The 27,336-nt window shown below is 47.7% G+C and overlaps 1 protein-coding gene across 2 annotated transcripts in view; it reads left to right on the top strand.

The window, feature by feature from the left end:
• Positions 1 to 27,336, top strand: part of NRK (Nik related kinase) — a 1,020,485-nt gene that overhangs the window by 324,523 nt on the left and 668,626 nt on the right. For both annotated transcript variants that reach the window (XM_078688671.1, XM_078688672.1), the window contains exon 3: positions 20,877 to 20,933. In XM_078688671.1, coding sequence (XP_078544797.1) covers positions 20,877 to 20,933 — 57 coding nt within the window. The remainder of the gene's footprint in view (positions 1 to 20,876; positions 20,934 to 27,336) is intronic.

Raw genomic sequence — 27,336 nt, 5'->3', positions numbered from 1 at the left:
GTGCCTGGCATTTGATCACTGCTAATTGTTTGGGGAGAAGAACTGCTTTAATCAGGGCGGAGACTAAATCTCCGTGAAGGATGGGCGTACCGTGGGACGTCAGTAATCCCCTGTTCCTCCACAGGAGCCCAAAATGATGAACCACCCCGAAGGCGTACTGGCTGTCCGTGTAAATGTTTGCCGTGGTTCCTGCTGCTATGATACATGCTCGTGTGAGGGCAATTAGTTCTGCTGCCTGTGCGGATCGTTGTGTGATGCGAGCTGTTTCAACTACTGTTCGAGCTGTCGTCACCGCATAGGCAGCAGAAGTGGTGCCGTCTGGGAGTTTGATACAAGAGCCATCTACCCATAGTTCTCCATCAGGATCTGTAAAAGCAATGTCTCGGAGGTCAATTCTACTCCTAGTCTGTTCGTCCGTGAGGGTCACACAGTCATGTATAGGGGGCACATCGGGGTCATTTTCGGGCAAGGGTAACAGTGTAGCAGGATTCAATGTCGTGCATCTCTTCAGGGTGATGTGGGGTGCAAGTAGAGTCAATTCGTACCCTGTCAGTCGTGCACTAGTCAGGTGTTGAGTCTTGGTCTGGTTCAAAAGGGTGTCAACTGCATGGGGCACTAATACCGTGAGAGAGTTCGAAAGCACAATTCCCTCACTCTGGCGGATAGAGACAGCAGCAGCGGCTACTGCTCGAAGGCAGGCAGGTAGAGCTCTGTCGACTGGATCAAGAGTGGCAGAGAAGTAGGCACAAGGGCGTTGTTTGGCGCCGATGGGCTGAGTTAGAACAGACAATGCGCATCCCTCCCTTTCGTGAGTGAAGAGGGAGAAGGGCTTGGAGTAATCTGGTGTTCCTAGAACGGGTGCCGAGCAAAGGGCATCCCGCAACTCCTTAAAGGATGCTTGGCATTCGGGGGTCCAAGGGAGTGGGAACGGAACATCTTTGGCCAACAGGGAAAGTAGGGGTTTTATAATGAGACTGAAATTTGGTAACCATTGTCGGCAGAAAGAAGTAAGGCCCACTAATGAACGGACTTGCTTCTGTGTTTTTGGAATGGGGGTGTCTAGGATGGTTTGGATTCGGTCGGGCGTAAGTTTCCTCCCTTCTTTGGACAGGAGATGGCCTAGGTATGTCACTTGGGGCTGGCAGAACTGCAGTTTCTTTTTGGAGACTTTGTGGCCATTCTCCGCAAGAAAGTGCAAGAGTTGGATAGTGGCTGTGATTGCAAGTGGAGTGGTGTTGGCCGCCAAAAGGATATCATCGACATATTGGATCAACACTATTCCATCTGGTAGCTGGACGGCGTCCAGCTGTCTTTTGAGGGCCTGGCTGTAAATGCTGGGACTTTCAGTGTAGCCCTGGGGAGCTCTACAAAATCGGTATGAACGGTTTTTTAAAGTGAAGCCGAAGAGATAACGGCTGTCTGGATGGATGGGGATAGAGAAAAATGCATTTTTAAGATCAATAACGGTGAAGGTGGTGGCAGTGGACGGGATGAGAGTCAGAATGGTGGCGATGTCTGAGACTACGGGGTACTGTGGCACCCCCACTTTGTTGACTTCTCGCAGGTCGATGATGAAGCGGTACGCTTTCTCATCTCCCTCACCTTGCTTCTTAACAATGGGTAGGATAGGGCTATTGCAGACATTACTAACCACTTCCTCTACCACTCCTGCATCTACCAAGGACTGAATAATCGCTACCAATGCCTTCTCGCCTTCGGGCGATATCCGGTACTGTGGGAGTTTCGGGAGTATTGAATCTGGTCGAACAGTTATGTGTACAGGATCGATCATCATTCGTCCTACATCCGAGTCGTTTCTGGCCCATAGGTACAGGGGTAGGGTATCGAGCAAGGATAGGTCAGCATCTGTTATGGCGTACATATGTCGTGCGGGGTAGGGTCTGGACATGCTCGGGTTGTCGTACAGGATGACTCGGACTCCATCCGGGGAACACCTAATAGTAGCTCGGAAATGTTTCAGTAAATCAATACCCATAATGGCGTCAGGGGAGTTGGAGGAGCGCAGAAACGTGGTGTCAGTGGGATTGTTTCCTAGGTCAAAGGAGATAGGTACAGACAGGGGATTAGTGGAGGGCGTTCCATCGAAACCTATCGAGGTAATGTGTGAGCCAGACAAGGGTGCCCTTGGAATCAGTCGTTTTGATAATACACTACGTGTCGCTCCAGTGTCTACCAAAAATGGAGACTTTGTACCCAGGACCTTAGCAGTGACGTAAGGACCTTGCTGGTCAACACAGAGCTCGACTGGATCCCTCCCTTGCCCCTGGCAGTCCTATGCAGAGTCGTGAGCATTGTTGCAGTCGGACTGTTGGCACTGATTCTGTCGGGGGCGGTCAAATGTGTTTGGTCTGCCAGGTCTGTCATTGGTGGTGTCGTAGGTCTGCCCTCGTCCCTGCCCTCCAGTTTTTGGGCCATTTGTCATGTCCCTTGTCTCTTTATTTTTAATCATTTCCCGAAGGGCCGGGCATTGGGACTTCCAATGTCCAAATTCTTTGCAAAATGCACACTGGTTCTCATCGAGGTCGGTTCGTGGAGCACCAGGTGTGTGGTTGCGGCCTCTAGGGGGCGAATTCCTAGGGGCATTCGACTGGTAGTTTCCCCTATACCGTTCCCTTCCTGTAGTCACTTCATGTAATTGAGCAATCATCACTCGTTCCTTTAAGTCCTTTTTCTTTTTCTCATTCGCCCTCTCGTTCTCGTTCTTTTGGTGCTCATAATACTGAGCCATCTGGAGGATAGCTGCAGGTTTGGAGGCGCCCCAACTACTCTCGCTCGTCTGTAACTTTTGGGAGACCTCTTGCGATAGCCCTTTTATGTAGTTTTGCACGAATAGGTGTTGTCCGGTTGCGGTGGTCATGTCTTGGCCACTGTAGTCGGAGAAAACCGTCTCAAATCGGGAGAAGTATTCTGATACGTCCTCCTGAGGTTTCTGGCGGCAAGCCGTGACTACCGACCAGTCTACCTTCATTTCTGGGATCAACGTCTTTAGCTTCTGCACTATTTTGTCGGGGAGTTCCAGTATGTCTTTTACAGGTTTCTTTCCGGGCTCTCGCTGCCTATCTAGTTCATCGAGTTGTTTCCAGGTGTGTCCGAACAGATCTCTGTGGTCGGCTTTCCGGATTTGCTTCCACACATCAGCCGGTAGACACAACCCGAAAAACAAATCAATGTCCGATAGAGTCATTATGGTTGAGCCCAAGGCTGTGCCTAGTTTGGTATAAAATGCTGTAGGGTTCTTTCTTAAATCGGGCAGGGTTTGCCTAAAAGTTAAAATATCTTGCCGATCCCATGGTTGGTAAACCCAGTTGTACACAACCCTCCCTTTTGCATCTGCGTGGTTGATATCATCGTTTGTTCCCTGACCTCTTGGGGGAACCCAGTAGGGGGCGGCTTCTCTGATAGGCATCATAGTGTTGGCTGCTTCTAATGAGGGCTCAATCGTCTCAGGGACTGTGATCTTGACCTCTGGTTTCTGTTCCGCGAGGTGGCGGAAAACCTCAAGCGTTTGCATGAAGAGGTCCGTCACATCGCTCTCAGTCCCATCTCCAACATCGACCCTTCTATATAGAGTCGTCAGTTTTGCAGGACCCTTATTCTGGTACCTATCCTCATATGCGTTCAGGGTGTGGTAGCTGAACCGTAAAATGAAATGCCGTCTGTGACTACCGGCATGTGAATTATGCATATTCATCGTATATTCTTCGCTCTCCTTCCGTTCTACCAGGGTCTTTGCTATCTGGTCGATTCCATCCTGCTCATCTTTGCTCAACCTATTTGGTCTGGCTGTTAGCTGTTTGCCAGTCTCGAGTTCATCTGGTGTTGTTACCAATGCGGCTGGTGCGAAGGCCGTAAGAGACGGGGCACTAGCGCTAGAGTCACCCACGCCTGCACTTTGAACTGGTGAGTGTTGTGCTAGAGGTTGGCAGGGAGCATATGGAGGAGGCATGTAGATAATTGGAGGACCGAGCAGTAACTCGTCATTTGCCCGCTGTTTGGAGGGCATCTCCGGGTAGAGCGTAGGGGTGGTCCTGACAGGGCATTGGCCTGCCAGTCCTGATTCTTGTGTTTGTTTAACTTCCTCTCTTCTTCTTATTTCTTCATCTAGTTCTTTTGCGGCCAGATGGGCTGTTTTTTGTAATTATTTCACTATTTTTGCTTCTTCTCTTTTCCTTCGCTGTTCTGCTTCTTTGCGCCACATGCCAATACTATCGAGCATAGTGGGCGTTGCCCTATTTATTTTTACAGCTGCTTCTAGTGTTTTTATTTTATTTTCATCAAAAGAACCTATCAGTGGCCACTGACTTTCAGGATCCTTTTTTGTATATTTATGCCATAACTTACTATAAGCTATGGCGACTAGTCCTTGCTTAGTAAACATGTCCTTATTAGGGGTGCCTTCCAGTGGAGCTGGATGGTTCATCTCTAATAAGCGGTCCGGGTTGACCCAACTATTAACCAATGGGGAGAAGATAGGCATGACGGATTACAATGGGGGGCAAAAGCCTGCACTACCTATCTTTTCACTACTTGCAAAGACTGGACAGAATATTCTATTCTACGCTGTTTGCAAATAGAGAATACCTCCAGAAAGAACCAATTCCAAACAGTCAATGTTTGGACAAACAATCAATCAATGAGGAACGAAATAGGCACGACGTGTTAAAGGTTTGCGTTACCTACCCTTCACTATCTGCAAAGGGAGAGAGAATATTCCTATTCTTCCCCGTTTGTAGGCAGAGAAGATCCTTAAGAGAACCAACTTTGAACAATTCAATGCTCGATTCAAACAATCAATCAATGGGGAGAAAAATAGGCACGGCAGATTACAATGGGGGACAAAAGTCCACGTTACCTATCCTTCACTATCTGCAAAGACTAAACAGAGTATGGCGACTCTGTGCTTGTTTGCAAATAGAGAATCTCTCAGAGACAATCAATAAGTAATACTAGTATTTTCAAACAATCAATCAATCAATTTCGCAATTTGTCGTGTGTCACGCATGGACAGTTTCTCGTCTTCCGCTTCCAGCGCCCGATCGTCCTCTACTCTCTGTTGCTATCGCGGCACTCCTGGTGGTTCCCAGTCAGGACCGTAGATCACTCGGGAGAGGTCTGCTCGGAATCAGTGAAGTTCAGATGATCGGCTGTCAGACGAGGGTCTATCGGACAGGAGCTCTCCCGATCGTTGCAGTCATTCACTCTGTCGTCGGGACCTCTCCCACTGGATCCACGTGTCGCTGATGGGCCCCGCGTTTGGGACGCCAATTGATAAAGATCAATTCAAAATGGTCAGGCGATTTCAGTTGATGTTTCCTAAGTTAAATTTGCCCGGCGTAAAACGCCTCTAATACCATACGAAGTTATCCAATAAAGAGGCAGGCGCTGGAGACAGGAAGACAGGAAACAAGTTTTATTCCGACGGAGTAGAACACATCAGATCGGACAACAAGGTATCGTCTCGAGGTGCTCTCTCAGCCTCTTTGAGACCTGGTCTTTTATACACTGGTTTAAGACATGTGAACGTTCTTTATTACAACAAGGACATTGTGAAGTATGAGAACGACATCCCCGGCACCCCCCAGTTCCGGCCCCTTCCAACACATGACAACAGTAGAGGCCCTTTCCCCTCATATGATTGGGAGGGGGCTATCACGCAGCTGAGTGTTCTGCCGATTCCTTTGGAATGTGTGCGCCTGATCGAATCTCAGGGGCTGGGGAGGTCGTGATCAATAGTGGCTCCTTTCAGGAAAAGCGAGTGCATACAGTAGTGGGCAATAAACTGTATCTTCAGGCTAAAGGATGACCAGCGGTTCGTACAGGCAGTCGGGCTCAGAGGAAGGGGTCATCAAAGGAGGGGTATTCATGGACGGAAAGGAGGTGTTGGTCAGGCGCGGGGTGTGATTCCCTGAGACAGAGTCATGGGAGGGGAGGGTTCATGACTTGTGCATGTGAGTGCGGGGTCAGCCAGGGTGCGCGGGGAAGGCTTGCAAGGTTCAGGGAAGTGTGCTGACGGGCGATCGTGAACAGGGAGACCATGGTACCTAAAATGGCTGTCGTGTATGCTCATACGTGAGTCTGCAAGATGGCGTAGATGATGTTCAGTACACGAACTAAAATTCCACAGTCCTGCCGGAACTCGAGCAACAGAGATCAACGAGATCAAGCTTGCCTGCCTTCTTACAGCCCGATCCACAGTCCCTGCAGAGCTGAGACCCGTGGAGGCGACCGGAAGCGTGGGGCAGGCCATCTTGAAAAGACCACGAGACGCTGACCGTGCAGCCCACGAGTGACCCTCGAAGCTGTACACCGGGGTTTGAGAAGCCCCAACCCTGAGCCACTCGTGCACCAAAGTTCACCCCTCTACACTCAACGAGTGCTGCGTGGGGCCCTTCTGCTTTCTTTGGCTCAATGCATTGGCCCGGTCACTTGCCAGCTGGCTTGTGGCCCCTGTGCCGGCGAAACCCTAAATACGACTTGTGATTTTGGTTGCTCCAGACTTGCACCCGCTCCTCTGAAAAGGAGCACCCACTCTGACCCTCCTGGCCCGAGTGAGAAGCAATCTTCCAGTTCCGCGTGGATTGCTCTTGCCAAGTGTTGTTTGCTCCAATCTTGAAGCCGACAGTGCCGACGGTGAGAGCCTACATGGGATAGCTCGTGACACGCTCCTGGACATCGCAGATGCCCCAGAGCCCACGTGGCAGCAGAGAGAAGCTCCTCGACAACCACCTGATTGCACCCGACATTGCCTGGTTCCGTCCTGGTTCCACCCTGGTCACTGCTGAGTGACCCAGACTCTGTCCCCTCTGCTTTCAGGTACTTTTCTACTCTGATCCACCCTTGGATCACACCGGACACTTCTCCTTCACATCGCCTGCAGCATCTTCAGCTTCAAGCACCCAGAACCTGCGTTACGAAACCCGACGCCACTTCGACCCTATGCACCCGCTTCCTGTGGGTGAGGTAACATTGCAACGCCGGTGTTCCCACACTGGTACACACCTCTAGGGTCTGTGTCTAAAGTTTTGTCCTTCTAGGTTCAGCGGAAGTATCCTAAAACTCTGTTTGTGTAACTTTTACGCACCATTGACCTACATTGGTGCATGCGTGTGCTTTAAGCACTGCACCCGAATCCCGTGGGCTTTTCCCGACTTCAGCATTGCTTGTCCCGACTGCTCCCAGCGATTCCCTAGGCCCTAGGCCTAACCACTGTTCGATTGGTATCTCTTATACCACTTTCTTAGTATATGGTCTGAGTGGCCCCCCGCCCTCATCCATAATTGTGCAACTTTGTATGTTATACTGTGCTTTTGATTTAACGCTTGTGCCCCTTGTTCATAAAGAGTACTGGGAATTATTTTTAAGAATAAACACATATATTTTTATAATATATACTTGTGTGGTGTCCTTTCATTTGATATTACAGGACTGTGATTGGTAAGACAGCTCGCTTAACACGACCTCTTGAGTTTAGCCTTTAAGGCTGCTTAGTCTATGCTACCATTAAGATAGCTTGTCTACAAGGTTGACTTACAACCAGACACCATAAGGGATAGTTTGGACTGATACAAGGTGGTTCCAGAATTGGAAACATCATATATCAGGCCAACTTCTCACATTGGTGCGCAGCGGTGCGGATTTGAGCTTGCTGTTGTTTTACCATTGCAATCTTTTTATCAAATTGAAAGATCACATCAAGTACCTTAGGTACATATAAATCAAAAGCTTTGCATATTTAAGTTCTACTGAACTTAGTAGTTGTAGATTAAAGGGAGTAGCACACCCTGACTACAACTCACTAGCAAGGTACAGTAGAAAAACACTTAGTGTAGATAAGTGCACCACTTACACCTCACTAGAGTCATGTCTGGCACAGGTGAAGCTCCAAGCTCTCTGCCTGTGACAGTTGACCTTACCCAGGCAACTTCCAGCTATGACAAACTTAGCCATAAAGACTTGTGTGCCTTGTGCATATCAAGAGTGCTAAAAAGGGGCAGAGGCCCCACCATTCCTACCCTGATAGCCATTCTGGAAAAGGATGACTTAGATAAGGCGAGTGCAGCTCCCTTAGACTCAGGAGATGGAGTGAACCCCCCTGTAACTGATACCACTCCAGAGGAGGAAGAAGAAGAAGAAGAAGAGGAGGAAGAGGAGGGGGACTCAGAAGTAGAGGATCCTGAAGATCAGGATCAGAGGGGTAACCAGGTTGTAGTTGCCAGGCTTAACCAGGCCAACTTAGACCTACTTGGGAATGGAGAGGGCCAGCACCTCCCCAGATCCCATAACATCATTCTCCCAGGCAACAGAAGGGTGAGATCTCCATCAGGGGACTCTCATATTTCTAGTGCCTCAAGGGAATCTCAGAGAGGAATGACTCCCTCTCAGAGGAAAGAGCATAGGGCCAGGATGAGGGCTGTCAAACTCCAGATAGAGAGGGAGGAGGTAGCCCTGGCTCAAGCTAGACTTGCTTTAGCAAGAGAACAGACGTTGTGTGGCGTAGATGCCACTGGTGGCAGCATAATTCCTAGAGAGAAACCCAGGTCCTATGATAGTAGAAACCTGACAAGGATTGTGCCCTCATACAAGGAAGGGGATGACATCCACAAATGGATGACTGCTCTGGAGAGAGCCTGCATGGTACAGCAGGTTCCCCAAGAACAGTGGGCTGCAATTTTATGGTACTCCTTTTCAGAGAAAGGGAAAGATAAGCTCCTCACTGTCAGACAAGAGGATGCTCAAAACTACAAAGTCCTGAAGAGTGCTCTAATAGATGGGTTTGGCTTAACCACTGAACAGTACAGGTTGAAGTTCAGAGACACCCAGAAGACACAGACACAGGACTGGACTGATTTTGTAGATTGTGCTACTAAGGCTCTGAAGGGTTGGCTACATGGCAGCAAAGTACATGACTTCACAGGATTGTATAATTTGATTATGAGGGAGCAGATCCTAAGTAATTGTCAGAACCAGCTGTTACACCAGCACCTGGTGGACTCAGATTTGACCTCTCCCCAAGAATTGGAAAAGAAGGCAGATAAATGGGTCAGAACCAGGATTAGGCCTAAGAATCAGGACAGTAACCAGAAGAAGGAGTCTACCAAGCCTCAAGAAAAGGGTGGGGATAAAAGTAAGGAAAAGACTTCCCCAGGGCCCCAAAACTCCAAGAATGGGGGTGGGTCCCAAGACACTTCTTCAACTCAGAAAAAGCCTTATTGTCATGCCTGTAAACAGGTTGGGCATTACAAAGCAGACAACTGTTGTCCCAATAATGGCAATAAAGAGAATATACCTCCAAAGCCAGTTCCAACACCTCCTGTTACTGTCAGCAGTAATCCCCCAGGAAGTGGGAGCGCACCCAGGAATCTGGGTGGGTTTACTTTTGGAGCACAGGTGGACCCTGGCCTATCCAGGTCCCCATCACCAAATAATCTTGTTTATGAGACTGGCATGGGGTTTGTCAACTTCTCTGATTGCCCAAACACCTTGAGCAAATATAGACAAGAACCCATCCTCAATGGTTTGAAAGTTGAAGCCTTTAGAGACACAGGGGCTAGCATCACCATGGTGGCTGACTGTATAGTCCCCTCTAAGCAACTTTTACCAGGTGCCACATACCAGGTAACAAACATTGATGGAAACCAAACAAATCATCCCATGGCAGTAGTAAGTCTCAGCTGGGGAGGTGTCACTGGCCCAAAGAGAGTGGCAGTGTCCTCAAACTTACCTGTAGACTGCCTACTTGGTAATGATTTAGAAATCTCAGCCTGGGCTGAGGTTGAACAAGAAACCCATTCTAGAATGGTAAACTCCAATGGAAAGGTTAGTGGGGCTGTAATGGCTACAGCCCCAGCCCAAGATGTCTTTCCTGAAAAGGTTGGTAGGGCTGAGCAACTCTCTGCCCCATCTTTAGCAGAAGTTCTTCCTGAACAGAATAGCAAAGCTGTTATGATAACAGCAGAAACCCAAACTGAGTCTCCTCCTGAAAAAGTTGGTGGGGCTGTGATGGCCACAGCCCAAACTCAAACAGATATGTGGGTTGTGAAGCCTGAAATGATGGACCACTCCACCCAAACTGAGAGCATGGAGGAGGAAGAGAAATCTTCCCCTCACCAGACATTAGGACAGGATCAGCCTCCTTAGGGAACTGATCTTACCCCTGATGAAGGAACTGCCCCAGAGGTTGTTAGGCCTGGCCTGACAGAGCCTCTGATGGCAGTGGACCCTTCTCAGGTGGGACCCAGTCTGGAGCAGGTAACCTGCTCCTCTCTACCATGCCTTAGTCAGCCCAGGGCTGCAGAGGACAAGAAGGACAGTGAGACCCAGAGGGTCCCCTGTCAAATAAAGCACCCCCATCAAAAGATTAGGGGCACCAAAACTAGTAGCCCTAGTGAGGTGAAAACTTTAAAAACTCCTGAGGGAGCCCCTTTAAAAATAGTTAGGGACCTCCCACAGATGGATTCTGTTGGGCACAGCCAAACCTGGGACCCAAAGGGCCCAAACATGAACTGTCCCTCCAGCAAGCCAAACAGAGGGACCCAGCCTCCAGCTTTAGGTAGCCAGAGGTTGACCCTGAGAGCTCAGTGCAACTCAGTTGAAGAAAGAAAGGCACACATGGTGGAAGATAATTGGAGGAAGTTGAGCCCTAAATTAGTGGAGCCTCACTTCAATACTCCATATCAAAACCAGCCTTTTTCCTTGCATAAACACACCCAAGGTAGTGATTCCCTATGGTGGAGACCCTCTAATACCCCAAGGGTGAGGGACTGCTTAGTGGACCATGAGACAGGGGGTACCCATGCTAGTGCAGGTACTTCCTTATATGGCCACTCAGGCAATATAGGCTTACCTGGCCAAGGATAGCCTTATCTCCTTTTGTTTGGGGGGGTTGGGAAGGTGGCTACCTGACTATGGTTACCCCAGATTTGTTGCCTTGTGTTTAGCTGGTTTTCGACTTAGTTGGCCTGGTTCCCTGCTAATCAGGGCCCCAGGCTATCTGCTCTCTCTGTAAAATGGATCCCATGTGCTATAGGTACATACCACAATTGGAAATGGACCCCTTGTCAGACCCTGTACCTTGCACTATAGGTGCTCAGGGCATAGGTGCCACCAAGACCTACCAGGGGCTGCAGCATATCTTTTTCCACCCCTGGCTGGTTCTTAAATTGACACAACTGGCTGATCACTCAGCTGGGGCAAGATGGTGTAATCACCTCTTGCTTAGATATAGTATACCTATATCTAAACCTATATCTGGACACATATAAATCTGTGAGCCACTCCTATGGAAGGCCTTATCAATCCTGGAGGCAGAGTGCGTGGTTTAATGTGAGATGGAGCTCTAGCATGAGCTGAGCCTGTCTGCAGCCGTCGGGAACAAGTCCCTAAGCCGTTCCATAATGCCATACCATATACTATTAAGTGCATTATAATCCTCACGGTTATATGGCAACTTTGGTTTGGCTTTATCAAAACATGTCGTGTAAGGTGTCATACGATTTGGAATACTATCCCCTCGCCAGTTCTGGTGACGGGGATAGCATTCCTCCCCTCTAGTGGGAGAAGACATGTTACTTTGCTAAAATGCGGTTGATTTTTAAAAGAGCCTCAGATCCACAAAATGGATGCTTCTGCCACAGACACGGGTCTGACCTCCTGCAGCTGACCAAAACTCAGCCAAGGAGGCCTGGACAAAGGGTTTTCTGTCGCAGGGAGGTGTCACACCCCCCCAGACAGGAGATAGTGGATTGTAGCAGGGAGGTTTGAAAGAAACCAGACACTGCATGGGGAGCACAAGGCTGCCCCTTGCATAATCCGTCCAAACCGGTTCTGGGGCACACCAGCCCCCGTCTCAGCGCGGCCTAGATCAAAGGAAAGGGGTGTACCCACCCCCTTCCTGGGTCCCACCCATAGGAGGGGACCTAGCAGGTAATCCAGCCCCCTAGATTCGAATAACAGTGGGAGCAGTGCCAATGCACTTCAGATTATCCTGATGAAACATAAGAAACGAAACTCTGGACCCTTCGATATCCTACTCAATGTAGAAGACTGAAGAATCTCCCTTGTGGTCAAGGAGTGACCACCCTGTGCAAACAGGCACCATCCAGCAACTCAACATCTGCTTTGTTGCAGTTCCCACCAGAACTCGAGCAACAGAGATCGACGAGATCAAGCTTGCCTGCCTTCTTACAGCCCGATCCACAGTCCCTGCAGAGCTGAGACCCGTGGAGGCGACCGGAAGCGTGGGGCAGGCCATCTTGAAAAGACCACGAGATGCTGACCGTGCAGCCCACGAGTGACCCTCGAAGCTGTACACCGGGGTTTGAGAAGCCCCAACACTGAGCCACTCTTGCACCGAAGTTCACCCCTCTACACTCAACGAGTGCTGCGTGGGGCCCTTCTGCTTTCTTTGGCTCAATGCATTGGCCCGGTCACTTGCCAGCTGGCTTGTGGCCCCTGTGCCGGCGAAACCCTAAATACGACTTATGATTCTGGTTGCTCCAGACTTGCACCCGCTCCTCTGAAAAGGAGCACCCACTCTGACCCTCCTGGCCCGAGTGAGAAGCAATCTTCCAGTTCCGCGTGGATTGCTCTTGCCAAGTGTTGTTTGCTCTAATCTTGAAGCCGACAGTGCCGACGGTGAGAGCCGACATGGGATAGCTCGTGACCCGCTCCTGGACATCGCAGATACCCCAGAGCCCACGTGGCAGCAGAGAGAAGCTCCTCGACAACCACCTGATTGCGCCCGACATTGCCTGGTTCCGTCCTGGTTCCACCCTGGTCACTGCTGAGTGACCCAGACTCTGTCCCCTCTGCTTTCAGGTACTTTTCTACTCTGATCCACCCTTGGATCACACCGGACACTTCTCCTTCACATCGCCTGCAGCATCTTCAGCTTCAAGCACCCAGAACCTGCGTGACGAAACCCGACGCCACTTCGACCCTATGCACCCGCTTCCTGTGGGTGAGGTAACATTGCAACGCCGGTGTTCCCACACTGGTACACACCTCTAGGGTCTGTGTCTAAAGTTGTGTCCTTCTAGGTTCAGCGGAAGTATCCTAAAACTCTGTTTGTGTAACTTTTACGCACCATTGACTTACATTGGTGCATGCGTGTGCTTTAAGCACTGCACCCGAATCCCGTGGGCTTTTCCCGACTTCAGCATGGCTTGTCCCGACTGCTCCCAGCGATTCCCTAGGCCCTAGGCCTAACCACTGTTCAATTGGTATCTCTTATACCACTTTCTTAGTATATGGTCTGAGTGGCCCCCCGCCCTCATCCATAATTGTGCAACTTTGTATGTTATACTGTGCTTTTGATTTAACGCTTGTGCCCCTTGTTCATAAAGAGTACTGGGGATTATTTTTAAGAATAAACACATATATTTTTATAATATATACTTGTGTGGTGTCCTTTCATTTGATATTACAGGACTGTGATTGGTAAAACAGCTCGCTTAACACGACCTCTTGAGTTTAGCCTTTAAGGCTGCTTAGTCTATGCTACCATTAAGATAGCTTGTCTACAAGGTTGACTTACAACCAGACACCATAAGGGATAGTTTGGACTGATACAAGGTGGTTCCAGAATTGGAAACATCATATATCAGGCCAACTTCTCACATTGGTGCGCAGCGGTGCGGATTTGAGCTTGCTGTTGTTTTACCATTGCAATCTTTTTATCAAATTGAAAGATCACATCAAGTACCTTAGGTACATATAAATCAAAAGCTTAGCATATTTAAGTTCTACTGAACTTAATAGTTGTAGATTAAAGGGAGTAGCACACCCTGACTACAACTCACTAGCAAGGTACAGTAGGAAAACACTTAGTGTAGGTAAGTGCACCACTTTCACCTCACTAGAGTCATGTCTGGCACAGGTGAAGCTCCAAGCTCTCTGCCTGTGACAGTTGACCTTACCCAGGCAACTTCCAGCTATGACAAACTTAGCCATAAAGACTTGTGTGCCTTGTGCATATCAAGAGTGCTAAAAAGGGGCAGAGGCCCCACCATTCCTACCCTGATAGCCATTCTGGAAAAGGATGACTTAGATAAGGCGAGTGCAGCTCCCTTAGACTCAGGAGATGGAGAGTGAACCCCCCTGTAACTGATACCACTCCAGAGGAGGAAGAAGAAGAAGAAGAAGAGGAGGAAGAGGAGGAGGAGGAGGACTCAGAAGTAGAGTATCCTGAAGATCAGGATCAGAGGGGTAACCAGGTTGTAGTTGCCAGGCTTAACCAGGCCAACTTAGACCTACTTGGGAATGGAGAGGGCCAGCACCTCCCCAGATCCCATAACATCATTCTCCCAGGCAAAAGAAGGGTGAGATCTCCATCAGGGGACTCTCATATTTCTAGTGCCTCAAGGGAATCTCAGAGAGGAATGACTCCCTCTCAGAGGAAAGAGCATAGGGCCAGGATGAGGGCTGTCAAACTCCAGATAGAGAGGGAGGAAGTAGCCCTGGCTCAAGCTAGACTTGCTTTAGCAAGAGAACAGACGTTGTGTGGCGTAGATGCCACTGGTGGCAGCATAATTTCTAGAGAGAAACCCAGGTCCTATGATAGTAGAAACCTGACAAAGATTGTGCCCTCCTACAAGGAAGGGGATGACATCCACAAATGGATGACTGCTCCGGAGGGAGCCTGCATGGTACAGCAGGTTCCCCAAGAACAGTGGGCTGCAATTTTATGGTACTCCTTTTCAGAGAAAGGGAAAGATAAGCTCCTCACTGTCAGACAAGAGGATGCTCAAAACTACAAAGTCCTGAAGAGTGCTCTAATAGATGGGTTTGGCTTAACCACTGAACAGTACAGGTTGAAGTTCAGAGACACCCAGAAGACACAGACACAGGACTGGACTGATTTTGTAGATTGTGCTACTAAGGCTCTGAAGGGTTGGCTACATGGCAGCAAAGTACATGACTTCACAGGATTGTATAATTTGATTATGAGGGAGCAGATCCTAAGTAATTGTCAGAACCAGCTCTTACACCAGCACCTGGTGGACTCAGATTTGACCTCTCCCCAAGAATTGGAAAAGAAGGCAGATAAATGGGTCAGAACCAGGATTAGGCCTAAGAATCAGGACAGTAACCAGAAGAAGGAGTCTACCAAGCCTCAAGAAAAGGGTGGGGATAAAAGTAAGGAAAAGACTTCCCCAGGGCCCCAAAACTCCAAGAATGGGGGTGGGTCCCAAGACACTTCTTCAACTCAGAAAAAGCCTTATTGTCATGCCTGTAAACAGGTTGGGTATTACAAAACAGACAACTGTTGTCCCAATAATGGCAATAAAGAGAATATACCTCCAAAGCCAGTTCCAACACCTCCTGTTACTGTCAGCAGTAATCCCCCAGGAAGTGGGAGCGCACCCAGGAATCTGGGTAGGTTTACTTTTGGAGCACAGGTGGACCCTGGCCTATCCAGGTCCCCATCACCAAATAATCTTGTTTATGAGACTGGCATGGGGTTTGCCAACTTCTCTGATTGCCCAAACACCTTGAGCAAATATAGACAAGAACCCATCCTCAATGGTTTGAAAGTTGAAGCCTTTAGAGACACAGGGGCTAGCATCACCATGGTGGCTGACTGTATAGTCCCCTCTAAGCAACTTTTACCAGGTGCCACATACCAGGTAACAAACATTGATGGAATCCAAACAAATCATCCCATGGCAGTAGTAAGTCTCAGCTGGGGAGGTGTCTCTGGCCCAAAGAGAGTGGCAGTGTCCTCAAACTTACCTGTAGACTGCCTACTTGGTAATGATTTAGAAATCTCAGCCTGGGCTGAGGTTGAACAAGAAACCCATTCTAGAATGGTAAACTCCAATGGAAAGGTTAGTGGGGCTGTAATGGCTACAGCCCCAGCTCAAGATGTCTTTCCTGAAAAGGTTGGTAGGGCTGAGCAACTCTCTGCCCCATCTTTAGCAGACAGAAGTTCTTCCTGAACAGAATAGCAAAGCTGTTATGATAACAGCAGAAACCCAAACTGAGTCTCCTCCTGAAAAAGTTGGTGGGGCTGTGATGGCCACAGCCCAAACTCAAACAGATATGTGGGTTGTGAAGCCTGAAATGATGGACCACTCCACCCAAACTGAGAGCATGGAGGAGGAAGAGAAATCTTCCCCTCACCAGACATTAGGACAGGATCAGCCTCCTTAGGGAACTGATCTTACCCCTGATGAAGGAACTGCCCCAGAGGTTGTTAGGCCTGGCCTGACAGAGCCTCAGATGGCAATCGACCCTTCTCAGGTAGGACCCAGTCTGGAGCAGGTAACCTGCTCCTCTCTACCATGCCTTAGTCAGCCCAGGGCTGCAGAGGACAAGAAGGACAGTGAGACCCAGAGGGTCCCCTGTCAAATAAAGCACCCCCATCAAAAGATTAGGGGCACCAAAACTAGTAGCCCTAGTGAGGTGAAAACTTTAAAAACTCCTGAGGGAGCCCCCTTAAAAATAGTTAGGGACCTCCCACAGATGGATTCTGTTGGGCACAGCCAAACCTGGGACCCAAAGGGCCCAAACATGAACTGTCCCTCCAGCAAGTCAAACAGAGGGACACAGCCTCCAGCTTTAGGTAGCCAGAGGTTGACCCTGAGAGCTCAGTGCAACTCAGTTGAAGAAAGAAAGGCACACATGGTGGAAGATAATTGGAGGAAGTTGAGCCCTAAATTAGTGGAGCCTCACTTCAATACTCCATATCAAAACCAGCCTTTTTCCTTGCATAAACACACCCAAGGTAGTGATTCCCTATGGTGGAGACCCTCTAATACCCCAAGGGTGAGGGACTGCTTAGTGGACCATGAGACAGGGGGTACCCATGCTAGTGCAGGTACTTCCTTATATGGCCACTCAGGCAATATAGGCTTACCTGGCCAAGGATAGCCTTATCTCCTTTTGTTTGGGGGGGTTGGGAAGGTGGCTACCTGACTATGGTTACCCCAGATTTGTTGCCTTGTGTTTAGCTGGTTTTCGACTTAGTTGGCCTGGTTCCCTGCTAATCAGGGCCCCAGGCTATCTGCTCTCTCTGTAAAATGGATCCCATGTGCTATAGGTACATACCACAATTGGAAATGGACCCCTTGTCAGACCCTGTACCTTGCACTATAGGTGCTCAGGGCATAGGTGCCACCAAGACCTACCAGGGGCTGCAGCATATCTTTTGCCACCCCTGGCTGGTTCTTAAATTGACACAACTGGCTGATCACTCAGCTGGGGCAAGATGGTGTAATCACCTCTTGCTTAGATATAGTATACCTATATCTAAACCTATATCTGGACACATATAAACCTGTGAGCCACTCCTATGGAAGGCCTTATCAATCCTGGAGGCAGAGTGCGTGGTTTAATGTGAGATGGAGCTCTAGCATGAGCTGAGCCTGTCTGCAGCCGTCGGGAACAAGTCCCTAAGCCGTTCCATAATGCCATACCATATACTATTAAGTGCATTATAATCCTCGCGGTTATATGGCAACTTTGGTTTGGCTTTATCAAAACATGTCGTGTAAGGTGTCATACGATTTGGAATACTATCCCCTCGCCAGTTCTGGTGACGGGGATAGCATTCCACCCCTCTAGTGGGAGAAGACATGTTACTTTGCTAAAATGCGGTTGATTTTTAAAAGAGCCTCAGATCCACAAAATGGATGCTTCTGCCACAGACACGGGTCTGACCTCCTGCAGCTGACCGAAACTCAGCCAAGGAGGCCTGGACAAGGGTTTCCTGTTGCAGGGAGGTGTCACACCCCCCCAGACAGGAGATAGTGGATTGTAGCAGGGAGGTTTGAAAGAAACCAGACACTGCATGGGGAGCACAAGGCTGCCCCTTGCATAATCCGGCCAAACCGGTTCTGGGGCACACCAGCCCCCGTCTCAGCGCGGCCTAGATCAAAGGAAAGGGGTGTACCCACCCCCTTCCTGGGTCCCACCCATAGGAGGGGACCTAGCAGGTAATCCAGCCCCCTAGATTCGAATAACAGTGGGAGCAGTGTCAATGCACTTCAGATTATCCTGATGAAACATAAGAAACGAAACTCTGGACCCTTCGACAGCCTACTCAACGTAGAAGACTGAAGAATCTCCCTTGTGGTCAAGGAGTGACCACCCTGTGCAAACAGGCACCATCCAGCACCTCGACATCTGCTTTGTTGCAGTTCCCGCCGGAACTCGAGCAACAAAGATCGACGAGATCAAGCTTGCCTGCTTTCTTACAGCCCGATCCACAGTCCCTGCAGAGCTGAGACCCGTGGAGGCGACCGGAAGCGTGGGGCACGCCATCTTGAAAAGACCACAAGACGCTGACCGTGCAGCCCACGAGTGACCCTCGAAGCTGTACACCGGGGTTTGAGAAGCCCCAACCCTGAGCCACTCTTGCACCGAAGTTCACCCCTCTACACTCAACGAGTGTGCGTGGGGCCCTTCTGCTATCTTTGGCTCAACGCGTTGGCCCGGTCACTTGCCAGCTGGCTTGTGGCCCCTGTGCCGGCGAAAACCTAAATACGACTTGTGATTCTGGTTGCTCCAGACTTGCACTCGCTCCTCTGAAAAGGAGCACCCACTCTGACCCTCCTGGCCCGAGTGAGAAGCAATCTTCCAGTTCCGCGTGGATTGCTCTTGCCAAGTGTTGTTTGCTCCAATCTTGAAGCCGACAGCGCCGACGGTGAGAATTTACGTGGGACAGCTCGTGACTGGCTCCTGGACGTCCCAGATGCCCCAGAGCCCACGTGGCAGCGGAGAGAAGCTCCTCGACAACCACCTGATTGCGCCCGACACTGCCTGGTTCCGTCCTGGTTCCACCCTGGTCACTGCTGAGTGACCCAGACTCTGTCCCCTCTGCTTTCAGGTACTTTTCTACTCTGATCCACCCTTGGATCACACCGGACACTTCTCCTTCACATCGCCTGCAGCATCTTCAGCTTCAAGCACCCAGAACCTGCGTGACGAAACCCGCCGCCACTTCGACCCTATGCACCCGCTTCCTGTGGGTGAGGTAACATTGCAACGCCGGTGTTCCCACACTGATACACACCTCTAGGGTCTGTGTCTAAAGTTTTGTCCTTCTAGGTTCAGCGGAAGTATCCTAAAACTCTGTTTGTGTAACTTTACGCACCATTGACTTACATTGGTGCATACGTGTGCTTTAAGCACTGCACCCGAATCCCGTGGGCTTTTCCCGACTTCAGCATTGCTTGTCCCGACTGCTCCCAGCGATTCCCTAGGCCCTAGGACTAACCACTGTTCGATTGGTATCTCTTATTCCACTTTCTTAGTATATGGTCTGAGTGGCCCCCCGCCCTCATCCATAATTGTGCAACTTTGTATGTTATACTGTGCTTTTGATTTAACGCTTGTGCCCCTTGTTCATAAAGAGTACTGGGGATTATTTTTAAGAATAAACACATATATTTTTATAATATATACTTGTGTGGTGTCCTTTCATTTGATATTACAGGACTGTGATTGGTAAAACAGCTCGCTTAACACGACCTCTTGAGTTTAGCCTTTAAGGCTGCTTAGTCTATGCTACCTTAAGATAGCTTGTCTACAAGGTTGACTTACAACCAGACACCATAAAGGATAGTTTGGACTGATACAAGGTGGTTCCAGAATTGGAAACATCATATATCAGGCCAACTTCTCACACCCCCAGAATGAGGTCTGACTCCCATCTGTGTGAAATCTAGAATGGTGACTGAATGGTACCTGTGAGAAACCTAAAAGTGTCTGAAATCTGGAAGTCTTGAAGTGCTACTGAGCTTGATGCAGCAAGACATTGACGCCAGCTGCTATAATAGAGAGTGTATTAACTGTTAACTACACTTCCCATAATAGTGGGTGGGTAATCAGCTGTTCTACCACCAGACATGCCTTAAGTAGTGTCCCTGTGTAAATGAGAAAGCACTTTGCTACTGCACCCACTCCGTATTACAGATGTAGGCGCAGAGGCAATGATGCTGTCAGCAGGCCCACTGACTGTACACCACATAGAGGTAATGCAATGTCAGGGCATTCCACCAAGGAAGCCGCTTGAAAGAAGGGAAAGTGGGCCCCAGGGACTCCTCAGGCTTCTTTGTCCAGGTGGGTACAGTCCCTCACTTTATGCCTGCTCTGGGAAATCTCTGACCCTTTTCAAAGTCAGGCCAGAGTGTTGCCTACATAGTGAAAGGCAGACCAGCAGCTTCAAACAGCTACTCTGTATTTTATTAATGTGCTGCACCCAGAGCAGGTTCAAATTTGCGACAGAGATGGGGCAGGTGATAAGGCGCAAAATCCCATTCTAGACCTAGCATGCCCATTAAAGGTATGCCATGGCACAAACAGGAACAATGTATCCTATATGTAATGCAAACCCAGCAATGTGAGGGGGAACTTGTGTTTTCCATCCTTTTATCTACCTCAGGGACGTTAACTGGGGTAAAAAAATGTTTGGTCAAGAAAAGCTCACAATATATGCTAATGCCAATGATTTTAACAACATTGAATGTTTGTGATATCTTTAATTCTTGTGATTTTTAACAACACAATTGATAATTTCAGCATTTGCAAATCTATAAATTCTGCTTGTGCCTTAAAATCAAGTTCAATCATTCTTTGAATGACTGTAGTGAAGATTCACAAACCCTTTATCTTCTTAGGATATGCAAAGATCAGCGAATCACATAAACGTTACAGCACTGAGTCTGAGACACATTCTATATAACCAGCTTCTGAAATCTTAGAACTGACTATAGCATAAATACTACAGATTCTAGATTAGAACACCATTGGCCATTATGGTCTATTTTAGTATAAAGAACATTTGTCCATTTCATATGTTACTTCAATAGTTCCAGTGCAATGCCTTTGCTTACATATTGTTCATTTTACAGGGTCGTCACGTGAAGACTGGACAATTGGCTGCAATCAAAGTCATGAATGTTACAGAGGTGAGTAAGGAATCTGAGCTTTCTTGGTTTAAATGTGTGCATCCCGTATGCCTTTCTTTATGTACACCCCTATTCCAAAGTAGATTTGAACTCACGCATATGTGCATAAATGAAAACTTTCCCTTTCCCTTTAGGATGTTTTAAAGAACATGTAGAATTGTATTCACCAAGATTTTGATGTAAGTAGACATGACTTACTCCTATAGTGCTTAGTAATATCTAGTCAGGAGTACTCCAGGAGAAACCAGGCTATTCACAAAGATAACTTATGCTTGTGAGTTAATTTACTCCTAAATTTTGAGTAACTTCATTACTTTTGCCTATTCAAAAAATCTGAGTATAAACGTACTAAAAATTGTAACTTACACGCCTCCATCCCATTAAACGGGGGTTGGCGCCTAGCTTACAAATAAATGTAAGTTACTAGTAAAAAAATATGTGATAATGGTACATATTTTTAATTTTCTTTTAAAATATTGTAATAACTTTTTTTACAATAAAAATGAACCCTACCGTTTCTTTACATAGGTCACCCGTAAGGTCTACCCTAGGTGTCCCCAGAGTAGAGTGCCTTGTAAAAATAAGCTGGTACATTTTTAAAAGGTGTTTTACATGCCCTGGTGAGGGGAAAAACTGACAATTTCATTTTCCCCAATGTAGTCTTTTAGCTCCATAGGCTGACATGGAAATTCTTTAATAAACTACTGACATCAGTGAGCTAAAATAACATTTCAAGGACTTAAAAGATTGGTAATGATAAATCCAACAACTTGTTGAATGCACAGAAAATAAGTTATAGAACTTTCTTTTCTGTGAGCCGACATCCAGCCTTCTAGCATCCTCTCCTGATTGGCCTGCCTTGCCAGGCCAAGCTAAACTGATTTGATGAGGTGAAAAGTGGCCTGCATAGAGACAGCGGATATCTGGGGGGTGGGGAGATTTGTAGCTGCAGAGAACAGGCCAGGATGGGGGCCGGGTAAACCAACTGATGTTCAAAGAGAGCAGGACTGTAAGGAATGCCAGCCAGGCCTACGCCCTCTTCCTGTAGCCCCAAGCCAGATTGAAGGTCCAGGAATGGAATTTGATGGAGGTCTGAAAGGGAAATGAGCCACACCAATGGATTGGCTTAGCCAGATCTTACTCCCCAAGAGAGACATTCTCCAATTTGGATTTTAAATGTACAGTGCTTTGTGGGATAACATGCCACACTTTGGAGGAAGCTGACATGCTTTTTGGTGACACCCCACACCCCATTGGACAGGGGAACCACCCTACTTGTCGCCCAAGAACATGTAATAATTTATTGAGATCTGCATTTAAAATCTGCTGCCTGAAACTACAAGAAGAGGAAGACTGAACTCTGAATGACTGCACCTGCTGCACACTAAGGAACTACAGCCCCAAGGACTTTTTCTTGCTTCAAAAAGAGGCGTGGTCTCCCTGATAGCAACAGGTTAAAAGAGCTCCACCTGCATCATTTCCAGCAAGAAAAAAAACAGCTGACCACCTTCAGCTGGACTTAAATGGATTTGGCCTGGTGCATTGTGGGGACTGTAGTCCCAACTTCAGATGAGCAACTCAGAGACTCTGGAACTTTGGATTTGTGTTTGGGATACGTTGAACCCTCACGAGAACTTCAGGAAGAAGTTCCGAAGTTTGGAGAAGTTTGGAGCAACTTTTGGAAAAAGCTCCATAAGGTGACCGGCCCAACATAAAGAGTCAAGCCGACTACCTCGCACCATGAATTGGCCTTGTATCAGGTTCATCCCACCAGAAGCTATGCAGCGCAAGACTTCCAGGAGTTGACCTGGGACTCAGCAGGAAGCCATTGCAAATCAGGCCTGCTGCAGAAGCCTGATCGACGTTGAGAGAACATCCTCCAGAAATAATTCTAAGAGTAAAGGTAAAATTTTGACCAAGGCCTCTCGCTTAGTGTCTGTAACTAGGACTCCATTGCTGTCAGCCTCAAACCATGACTTTGTCATGTGCGACCAGATGTCCCAATTTGACACTATTGGTTTTCAAGCACTGGAATTAGATTATTCTATAACAATTCATGTCTCCAGTTTCCTACATTAGATTTTTAATCATGTTGGTGCCATTTTAAATATAACAGTATTTCCTATTTTTATAAATTGGTGTTGGATTTTTTATTGTGTGTCGTCACTTACTTATTTAATGTATCAGAGATTTAAATGCTTTTCATACCTGTCTTCTATGTTAAGCCTGCCTGCTCGTTGCCAGCTACCAAGGGTTGACCAAGGGAATAATTTTGGGCCTTATATTGTGTTGGCGGCCTTATTGCTAGTGGTGGTTGCATACTGACACTTACTAATAATCCACATTCCCACACTCCTCGACTGAGGGAAAGGAAGGCATGTATGGACGGATGTGCAACGTTAAAAGAACCAATCTATATAGCATTTGGATGCCCCAAAAATCATTGCAGAATAAATATGCGGGAATTGGCAGGAGTATTATGGCTTGAATGGTGGGGATTACCTAAAGTGGTGGGAAGGGAGCAATGGATACTGGGAATATGGTAAATGGCTCCTAGTAGACCCCTGTGTGGAACTGCAATGTGCATGCTATGTGTGTGCCACTACTTCTGGAAACAAAAAAAAGTTGTTCTGAAAAAAAAAATTGAAATACATATTATGCAATATATATATATATGTAAATTATGTTTAATACGTTTTCACATGCCTTATAATCAATATTAATGAATAATTTAAAAAAATGTTTTTTTTAACTTAAGGTGGGATTATTATTATATTTTTTTAATTCAAACTTCACAAAAATAATGTAATTATGTTTCACTATTTCTACATAAATTGAGATTTAATTCAAAATTAAGCTAAAAGTGATGTAGCATTTTGTATTTGCTTTATTTATTTATAATTTACATGAACATTAATATTTATCCTAAAATTATTTTCAATACATTTTTTTAGATTGATTAACTTTTTTTATTCCCTACACTTTACCATGCGGGCCCTCAAGCCTGATTGCTGAGTCTCCTGATCGTAAAGTGTTAGGAAAAAGAAAAATATGTATCAAACTAAAAAAACGTTAAAAATATTTATTGACAAATATTATTGTGAATTGATTTTCTATATTATTTTAAATAAAGAACTAAATAAAACAATCTGCAGCACTATTAACTGAATTGTGAATTAATTTGTCATTGTACTCATAATAAATTGAATTACATTTACTTTTCTGAAATTTTAATTAACAAGTAAATTCCCACCTAAAATAAAACAAATATTTTTATTATGCATCCATAATGATTAAAAATGATGATGCTTGTGATTAATGGCCCTGCTTGAGAGAGAGATTAGAGTTGTGTCTAGTGGTAGTTAATGAAATGTATGTCAAAGAGGGACTATGGAGAGATGACAGGTAATTTGGCCAGGTGGCAGTTGGGGAATATGAGGAGGAAGTCATGGGGGACGATTATTGCACTAGGCGTCACGAGCGCTAAAGCAGGCCCTGGGTTGACGTCCCTCTATCCGCTCCCCAACCCTCTTTGGCACACTCTAAACCCCTCCTTGGTCCTCTCTAATCCTCTCTCCTGTACATCAGTATTGTCCATTTTCCAGCCAGTCCGCTGGGTACTTCGACCATTTACTACCAAAATGTATACTTACATGTACGGAGACTCCACAGTTGGAGTGGGGCTCTCCACAAATAGAAGTATAGGGGAGGTGAAAGAGTAAACTCCTTGACCTAGTTTTGTTAATAGCATGTTGTAGTATGTCTTGTGAATATCCTCCTCAATGTCTAAGCTGAATGGTGTATTAGAAGCTTGTCCAATATTTCGAGATTATTTCCTACTGGAGAATTATAATTTAAATGTTCCAACAAAACTCTGATATTAAAAAAGACAGCATGCTAAGATTTCAAAGTGAGCACACCATAGTCAGTACTTGTTACTGTTCATCCTTTTGAAATAGATTGCAGTGCAGCTGGCTTTGTATCAATGCATTTGGTTTTGGGAAATTGAGACGTGATGAGGAATTTGTAACATTGTTATACTGAACATAACACGCGAATCCCCAAAAGTGTGAGGGAATCAGATTGCAACACGTTTAAATTGAAAGTCTGGCAGTTTGAAATAATATTTTTATCTAGTGGCAAGTTCATTCATTAAACTGGTTTGTAAAAAGTGACACATGAAAAACGTTACATATTAACACCTTTTTATCACTAAAATATCTATTCTGTTACAATCACTTAAAAAGAACTGATATATATGGAAGAGTTAAAGGAACATATAGTAGTCCTGGAATTATTCAGAAGAATTTTTTAGCACCTTATAATTGCTAGAGCACATCTGTATTAATTGATGTCACTAAGATTAAATTTCAAGGTTTTACTTTCCCACAGCACCAGCAAAATCTGATAACAGAAAACTCATCTAAAATGTTTTTATGTGCTTGGATCGGCCCACATGCAGCCATACAGTTTTTAAGGTGCTTGAACACGCAAAGTTTTACATGCATGCAGAGTATTACCTCTTTTTTATTTCGTGTTTTGTAGCTCAGTTGAAAATTGGGAAAAATGTTTATCGAAAACCAATTGTCTGTCTCAACAATGACAGGTCCATAGGGGGGGCGCTAAGGGGCGCTGGACCAAGATGGCGGAGCGCGAGTGAAGCTCCCGCCTGGTCGAGCAATAAAACATCCTTTTATGCCATCCTGAATGATTTTCGCTTGCTGTGCCCCTCATGATCTGCAGCGCATGGTGGAGAGGATCCCGCCGATACCCTGCTTACCCCCCTGCTGCATGCGGTGAGCCCTGAACTGACTGCGGTGTCCGACCACGACCTTCCGGCCTGTCCCTGGGGATCCTAACGCCCGGGAGCGCTGACTAGGAAAGGCCGGGGATCTATGGCCTACAGTTGCGGAGCGGCCTGGGAGTGAAATAGCGCCGACCGACAGCGACGCCCATGGCACTTGCTCCCGGCCAAGGGGATATCAAAACTGACGGCGGAGGCGTGGTGTGCTGCCCCCGCTGCACCTGGGGCTGAGCGCGGATCTACCTGTCATACATTACTGGAGGCGCACACTCTGGGCCTCCCGCGAGGAGCGGCTTGCCCGGTGGGGTGCAGCGGGGCATCCCAGGAGGCCCATCATAATCGGCCCCAGGAGGTGAGCCTGCCGGAGTGGAGTGAACCCTGCGCGGCGGCCTCGGGCTGCGATTGTGCATAATTGCTCTTTGCTTGAGCTCTGCGGCGCGGCTTCGGAACGCCTGAGGCTGGGAGCTGCACGAGTTTGATATCGCAGGAACGAGGGGGCCCAAACCGACGCGGAGCAGCGGCGACTGCGGTGAGATCTTTTATTAGATGTGGCGAGAGTGTATTGCGGAGGCTGTGAGAACATTGCCCAACAGCGCCGGACTGCCTGCAGCCGCCATCTTGTTCTGGACACTGCAACTTGTGCCTTTGGGTGTTGTCCGATTACAGAGGCCAAGCCTCGTGTTCCTACTTTTTCGCTGCCCATACACCTTCCAAGGGCCATTTACTACTGGTGCTCGCCTCTGCGCTGCTCCGCCTGGCTTGCTCTACCAGGGGTGACGCATGCACCCCCCCGGCTCCGAAGCGGCAACCTGGACTGACTCCTGCTGGTACCTTGTCTGGGTAGGACAGGCCCGCGCCCCGCATACTGCTGGAATGGTGATTTGCGGGGACTTCCTCCTCTCCCCTGCTCCTTCTCCACGGCCACCCATGTCCTCTATTGGTTGCCATTACCTAACGTTTCCCTACCTCGGGATCGCAGCACCATGTGAGACCGGCCCTTACTGGGATATTCCTCCGCGATATATAAGGACCACATAGGCGCATCACTTCGGTCATCACCAATGAGTTCCCCCCTCGTGGGCACTCGGTACCCAGTGACCCGCCGGCCCGCGCAGCACACATTGAGAGCACCAACCAGTACTCCCGCTCTCTCATTGCAAAATGGGGCGCACCAAAGCCAGACAATACAAGATTCTATTCGAGTCCCGCAAGAACCCTAGGTCCCAGTCGGCAGATCACGAGGAGTCCTCAACCGGCACCCCACCAGAGGACGACTGGCAAATGCTCCTGCTGGGAATGAAACAGAGCCTCACGTCAATTGACTCCAAAATAGACGCACTAAATGTGAGGATGGACACTGTGGTCGCCAAACTGGGCCAACATGATACCCGCATTAAAGAGGCAGAGAGCTGGATTTCGGACCTGGAGGATGGGGCTACGACTAGCGGTCGCCATATCTCACAAATGGATAAATTGCTCAAAATAATCGCCGACAAGAATGAAGATTTAGAAGCCCGTCCCGAAGAAAAAATTTGCACATTATAGGCCTGGCGGAATCCACCAACACGGGCCGAATGGAGGACTTTGTGGAAAAGCTGG

The sequence above is a fragment of the Lissotriton helveticus genome, chromosome 4_1 (assembly GCF_964261635.1).
Source record: "Lissotriton helveticus chromosome 4_1, aLisHel1.1, whole genome shotgun sequence".
In the NCBI taxonomy this organism is placed as follows: domain Eukaryota; kingdom Metazoa; phylum Chordata; class Amphibia; order Caudata; family Salamandridae; genus Lissotriton; species Lissotriton helveticus.
This window is presented reverse-complemented; position numbering and strand designations above follow the sequence as displayed.